Source organism: Solanum verrucosum, unplaced genomic scaffold (assembly GCF_900185275.1).
Source record: "Solanum verrucosum unplaced genomic scaffold, falcon-dt-bn FXZP01000183.1, whole genome shotgun sequence".
In the NCBI taxonomy this organism is placed as follows: domain Eukaryota; kingdom Viridiplantae; phylum Streptophyta; class Magnoliopsida; order Solanales; family Solanaceae; genus Solanum; species Solanum verrucosum.
In genome coordinates, this window is record NW_026020430.1 from 4412225 (window position 1) to 4418989 (window position 6765).

A 6765-nucleotide genomic window follows, 5' to 3' on the forward strand; every position below is an offset into this window, starting at 1 on the left:
TTGAATAAAATGTGTCAAATAAGTCTTATTTTTTATTTTTGGTGACATTGACTTAGTCAAAGAAGATCAATTCATGTTTTTTCTATTTTACTAAACTTCGTATATGTGATGGATAGGATGAGGAGATAATGCGAAAATAGTTCAGATATATGAATAAAAGATGCACATGTACACTTATCTAGCAAGGAAATGAGAGAAGTTAGCTATATATGGCAAGTGTAAGGAGAAATAGAGTTAGGTCAAAAAAATATCTAAAAATGATGAAGACAACCCTTGTAGATGGCAGAAAAATGAACACAAAAATTATTATGGCCCATGCAGGTCTCGAACCTGCAACCTTCGCGTTATTAGCACGACGCTCTAACCAACTGAGCTAATGGGCCTTGTTATGCTGAAGCACTCAAATGTCAAATTTAATCGTTTATTATTCCTCACAAAAACATTGGATTCTGGTGCCAGTCTGCCTACACACATTTTTATAAGTAGCCGTTGTTGTCCGCCTTCACCATTTCAAATTCGAACCAACAAATTAAAGCTATACAAAAAAACAAAATGCCATCGACAGCTCCATCACCTTTTCCCGACAATCAGATCCGCCGGCCATTATCTGGCCGGAAACCGCTTCAACCTAAGAATACTCTGGCAACTCCGGTTCCATCCAATTCAAATAAACCTGAAAAATGGATCGAAATCTCAGTAACTCAAAACTCAAACAAAGAGAATCTTCATCCAGATTTTTCAATTCCGAAAAAGGCAACTAATCCAATCAGCTGCATTCAGGATGAGCCGTTCGATTCATCGCTAGCTGAGGAGCTTAGTGCCATTCGTGAAAAGCTCGAGAGGCTGAAAGGCGATAAAGAGAAGACGGAGAAGATGTTGAAAGAAAGGAATTTGATGCTGGATTTGCAGATGAAAGAGCTCTTAAACAGAGGGGAGATGCAGAAACAGCTTGAGCTTGAAGTTGATCGGCTTTTCCGATTGAATGAGCTCAGATTATCCTGCACGGTAACACTATTTTTATTCTGATTGCTTTCAGGTGAACTTAAGTCTGATAAAAAATGGAAAACTAAAAAAAATCCAAATCTGTTTTTGTAATAAAAATCAATTAATAATAAAAAAATTGAATCTCAAAAATTTTATTTTGTAATTAGAGATTTATCTTAGATGAAGATGCAAGAAATTTAAAATATAAACAGCTTGAGCTTGAAGTTGATCGGCTTTTCCGATTGAATGAGCTCAGATTATCCTGCACGGTAACTCTATTTTTATTCTGATTGCTTTCAGGTGAACTTAAGTCTGATAAAAAATGGAAAACTAAAAAAAATCCAAATCTGTTTTTGTAATAAAAATCAATTAATAAAAAAAAAATTGAATCTCAAAAATTTTATTTTGTAATTAGAGATTTATCTTAGATGAAGATGCAAGAAATTTAAAATATAAATCCTATTATAAGTTGATTTTTTGAATGATTTTCTTGTTTATGGTTGCGTGAAACTCAATGAAATGAACATGATTACCCTCGAGGGCGGATCTAGAGGGCCACGAGGGTGTTCACCCGAACCCCTCTGAGAAAATTACAACATATATATTGGTGTTTTTTTACACCAATAATTGTTTTTAATGTAAATATTTATGGATTTTGAATCGCCTGAACACGAGTCAAGAGGTTGACGTTTAGGGGGTTCAAAATTCACCCTGAGGTTTTAAGTTCAAATTGAGGCACGATGATATAGGTATAGAGAATTTGAAGAATGAACTGTTTCACATTGAGATGAAATTGATTGGTGGTGAATGTATATTGCAGCAAAAAATTTCTCCAATTCGAACGCTCAGGGAGAAGATAGAAGAAAAGAAGATAAAGGGTGATCATCTAAAGGCAAGTAGAACATTTACTAGCTAATCTCCTCTGCTACAACAGAGCTAAAATAAAATTTGATTTATTGTTTCTTTTGTTCACATTGATATGGAAAATTTATATTTTCTTATAGGAGCTGAATTACGATGAAGAAGATGAAATCATGACCGATAGCTCATCGGATAAGGACTCAAATGCATAGGGAATGAATTTACAGCTATAGTCACAAAAGACAATGATTTGCATTTTCCAAAAATCTCCTGCAACACAGCATTTTCCTTTTCATACAATTCGAACCTTCAACATACTAGTTGTTGGCTAATTGTCTCATGTTGAACTACCAGTTTGTTGTATAAATATATTGGTTTTATCAATGTTTGTTCCTTGAAATTATTCTGTTGTTTTTACTGTCTATCGCGATTGATCTGTGCTTAACCATCTCAAGTTCATACTTGAGAACTCCTGTTTTCCCCTGTATGACATAACCTCTGGCACCACAGCACTTACAGCTCTAATGTTCGGAACATTAGTATCTCTGCATCTATCTTTTTTCATCTTTGTGTTCTTCATCTGATCAATTTCTCTTGTTGAAATGAAAGATAATCCCCGAGTTCTACTGAACTACTGCTGAAGAACTCGGTTAGTATCTTGGGTCGGATTGGATGAACAAGTTTGTAAAGTTACAATCAATTTAAATTGGTCTTGTAAATATTGTATTCAACAAATATTAAGTTCTGGAAAGAATTGGCTGTTAGTATTATGTAATGTGTGTAGAAAAAATACAAAAGAAAATCTTCAAAAAACAAGAAAAATAAACAATAATATTACATGAATGAAACATAACAAAAAAAAAAAAAAGATTTCTACTTTCTCTTCCACATCCTGATCTCAAGCATTAAAGCAGTGATGAATAAAATAACCAAAACAACAGAAAAACCAGCGTTCCAAGAACTTCCTGCATTTCCTAAATGGATACCATAGAAAACATTTATTGTTGCCAAAAGTATCAATACTCTCCCTGTAATGTAATGGTACCAATTCCAATATTTTCTTATTTTTGATTCCTTGTCTGGTCTCACCAATATTGCAATAGCCTATCCAATAAAGAAAAACAGCCAAAATGAATATCGATAAATCAAAATCATCAATGTAATTTTTGTAAGTCGAGTCAACTTGAGCGTTGAGACAAACCTGCAAGCAACCTAGAAGAAGAATGAAGATGCCAAGGCCTTTGTGTCTATTGACATTGTTCTGAAGACGACTATTGAGAACGAGTCCACTGATAACACCCGCGAATCCTAGGATAAACCCTAACGATTGAATAGTTATGTGAGAGTAAAACCAGATTGGATCATATTGCCTCAAGTATCTAGCTGCCATGACCCCAATTGGCATGAGAATTCCCCATCCAAACATATTTAGAAGTCCATGGCTTCTCCTCAGGTTTGCATAAAGGGTCTTTGTTTCACTTTGACCTGTTTTACAACAACATAACAAGCATATGAAATTAATACACAATACATAAAGCAGTAACTAAGTTCACGATCAAATATTTAGTGTATTTCTCAATACATAAACTGCGTTTAAGCAAAAAATTATTGGGTTCACATGAACTCGTAACGTATAAGCTACTTTCGCCCCTACTTCTAGCCCATTTTTATGTGACAATATTTGAGCAGCCATGAAGTTAAGATGCATACAGCATAGCAGAAGATTTTTGACACGCAAGTTAATTTCTACAAGTACTAAAATTACATTGTTTACATTTTCATTTTCATTATAATAACAAGGTGAATTTTTGTATCAAGTATGTCCTAACGAATCATGTCATCATCTTTTCCCAAACATAGAAATGTGACGCTCTTTTTAGGATGAGTTAAAAAAAAAAGTGGTACTTAAAAGAGGATGGAGAGAGTACTTAAAAGGATTCAATCAAACAAATATTTTATATTTTAAAAAAAACAGGAAAAAGCATAAGCTATATCTACCCAATTAAAATAAAATTCAGCATCATGCTATTATTGAATCCAGTTCAATCAACAAACTAGACATTATTATATTAAGATGTTTTACCTACTACTTCACCATAGTACTTTAATTTTCTTCTTTCCCAACTGAGATTTGTTTTGTCTTAAAAGAAATTAAAATACACATTTAGTTTGTTAGTCATGAGATGCCAACTATTTTGGCTTATACAAATAGTTGATTGATTGAATTGTACTATTGAGATTAGGAAGCCCTTTTTTTTTTCTTAAAGAAAACTTAACAAACAACATTGGCTTCCAACCACAAAAAAATGTGGTGCGGTGTATGAGACTGCTTCTTCCTTAATTATAAATCTCGAGTTCGAGTGCTAGATATGAAAAATCTCTGGTAAGAAGTGTTACCCCGAATCAAGCCCTATCTGATACAAATAATTAATCGAACTCCAAAATAAATATCAAACCTCTTCCACTTCCTAAAGTCAAAGACGTAAAAACGACATATGTTTGTTGGTACTTAAAACATTATTATTGTTATGACTAGAATATAAAGTAATTGATACATTTGTTGGTGCAGGGCAACTATCTTCTTACTCTTTTAGACCAATTATGATTGCCTTCATTAGAAGCTGCTCGTGGAACCCACCCACCACTACTAGTCTCCCTACTAGAAAGACTTTTTCTTTTTTTGGGATATAATTCAAAGTAGTCATATTCTGGATTGTTGTTGAAAAATGATCAAAACTTCACAAGTTCATGAAAAATTAGGCAATTTTTTATTCAAATATCATGACTATATCTTAGATTTTACACTTACTAAAGTTTGAAATTCATGGCAATGTTATAATATTGTTGTATCAAAATTGTTATTTTTCAACGAACTGTTAGATACTGGCTGGTTTATTTTCCAAAAATAGTACGCAATGTGGCAAGATAGTAATTTTGTCATTTTTTCTCTTCACTCGGTGTTTGGTATTTGGATTCAAGTTCCAATTATGAATTTGCATTGCGTAAGACGAGGAAACACTTCTCAGTTCATACATGGATTTTTCATACCAAGGATGAATCGAACCTGAAGGGATACACAACTATTAAGTAGAATAATCATATTCAACCCGCCACTATTTTTCAATGGTCCGTCATAGTAATAGATTCACAATACCAACTAATACTAATCAACTTACAAGGGGCCTCTTTTTTTTTTTTTTTTTTTATGACGGTGGTGTTTGATCAATTTTCACATACTTCGACTAATTTCATGGAATACCTATCACCTTCTGTTAATAGCATGTATCGAGTAACTTTGTCCACCAAAACTAGGACACGTGAGAAGAATTACCTAGTATTTTTATCTCTATGAAATTTCAACCTAAAACCACTCTCAACGACTTTATTGATCACCAAGTCACCACCGTTGGTGCAACTAAGGAAGAGACTTTTTGATTTGTTTATTTTTTTTCAACAAAATTTACTTTAAAAAAACAAAATACTCCATGAGAGAGCATTTTTAAAACATTTGTGTGATTTTACATTATATCAAAATTTGAAATAATTTGTGTGATATAAGACAATCAAATTAAGTCCATACAATAACAAGACAATAAATTTCGAACTTCATCCATTCACTAACCTGTGTTGTAATCCAAGGAAGTAGATGTATGATCCTGGTGTTCCGTCAACCGGTAATCGGCGGTGGACGGCAGTATTCCCGACGGCCCGACGGAGTAAATGAGCCGATTACTGGGCATTTCAGTGTTCAACTGAAAGGCCAAATAGATTCTCGAGTTTTCAGCTACGACGGAGGATGTAAAGTTGACAAGCTGGAGATTTCCTTCATCAGGCAACACCTGATCGGAAATTCAAAATCTAAAGTTAAGTCGATTCAGAATAAATATGATATTATTATACGTATACATTTAAATTTAAAAAAAATTATACATACATAATTCGAGCAAAAAACAATGGTAACCAGTCCTAGATCGGACTAGAAACATACCTGATTCGGCGATTGACCGCCGAGAAAATACTTCTTCATAGTGGCAGTTCCGTCATTAGAGACCCAGCCAACAATTGCAGTTGAGCCAACCATTTTTTCCCTTTTCTGAAAATCCCATAGCAATATATGAATTTGTGTTTGGTGCTGAGAGAACATAACTCCATACATTTGTATCTGTTCTCATATACTTGAAACAGAGAAAAAAAAATAAGGAAGAAAATGTTAATGAGATATCACTACTGAAAAAAAAATCCCTAATCTACTATCGAAAATTAGCGATTTCTGATAGTAATAATGAAGGAAATTGTACTCTGAGGATGTAGTCTTGTTGACTCCATACTGTAAGACAATGGAAGGAAGTGGTATCGAAGAGAATTTCGCTTTTAAGTTTGAGATTCGAATTGCACGAATCTGTACTGCTGCCTTGAGAATTTACTGTCGAAATTTGGGAACTGATAAATATTATTTGAAAGATGATGAAGAAGAAGGAGGCAGAGAATTTGAAAGATGCCTTCATCTTTTCAACTTTTTTCTCTCTCACACTCTGTTTCTTTGTGGCAAATAAGTGGGAGAGATGATTGTAATGGGGAAGTAGTGGCCTAGTTGGTTAAGTGCATGGTGGTTATGTAATCATATATGTACGGGTTGAATTATTCATTTATTTGTTGATTCAATAAATGAATCAAATATTATAATTCAACATGTCAAAATGTAACATAATTTTATATGTACAAAATCAAATTTGAAGATTTGGAATCTATTTATATATAATAGGAGAAGAAAAAACGACACGTGTTAGCACTACAATTTTTCTTGAATTTTATTATCTTTAGTTAATTTAAATAATAAATTCAATTTAAATAGCTTAATTATCTTTTGTTAATTTAAATAATATATTCAATTTAAAATATATATATATATATATATATATA

General features: G+C 32.9%; 2 protein-coding genes and 1 non-coding gene across 3 annotated transcripts; 1 reads left to right on the forward strand and 2 right to left on the reverse strand.

The window, feature by feature from the left end:
- Positions 1-309: 309 nt before the first annotated feature.
- TRNAI-AAU (transfer RNA isoleucine (anticodon AAU)) lies at positions 310-383 on the reverse strand. Its single transcript has one exon. It is a non-coding gene; the product is annotated as a tRNA-Ile (tRNA).
- A 145-nt stretch (positions 384-528) lies between these two features.
- Positions 529-2248, forward strand: LOC125807845 (uncharacterized). Its single transcript, XM_049487576.1, has 3 exons — positions 529-1005; positions 1805-1876; positions 1989-2248. The coding sequence occupies exons 1-3, from the start codon at positions 553-555 to the stop codon at positions 2055-2057; spliced, it is 594 nt and encodes a 197-aa protein (XP_049343533.1). The 5' UTR covers positions 529-552; the 3' UTR covers positions 2058-2248.
- A 451-nt stretch (positions 2249-2699) lies between these two features.
- Positions 2700-6446, reverse strand: LOC125807773 (cytochrome b561 and DOMON domain-containing protein At3g07570-like). Its single transcript, XM_049487513.1, is given in 6 exon segments — positions 2700-2949; positions 3047-3330; positions 5468-5684; positions 5834-5929; positions 5931-6020; positions 6144-6446. Coding segments are annotated over 6 exon segments (1125 nt in total). The 5' UTR covers positions 6351-6446; the 3' UTR covers positions 2700-2718.
- Positions 6447-6765: the final 319 nt, after the last annotated feature.

What these genes read in the sequence shown, in the direction of transcription:
- LOC125807845 (XM_049487576.1), top strand. Translation starts at nt 553, where the DNA reads ATGCCATCGACAGCTCCATCACCTTTTCCCGACAATCAGATCCGCCGG. An exon ending in AGCTCAGATTATCCTGCACG is followed by an intron (nt 1,006 to 1,804) that starts GTAACACTATTT and finishes TGTATATTGCAG; the next exon opens with CAAAAAATTTCTCCAATTCG. An exon ending in TAAAGGGTGATCATCTAAAG is followed by an intron (nt 1,877 to 1,988) that starts GCAAGTAGAACA and finishes ATTTTCTTATAG; the next exon opens with GAGCTGAATTACGATGAAGA.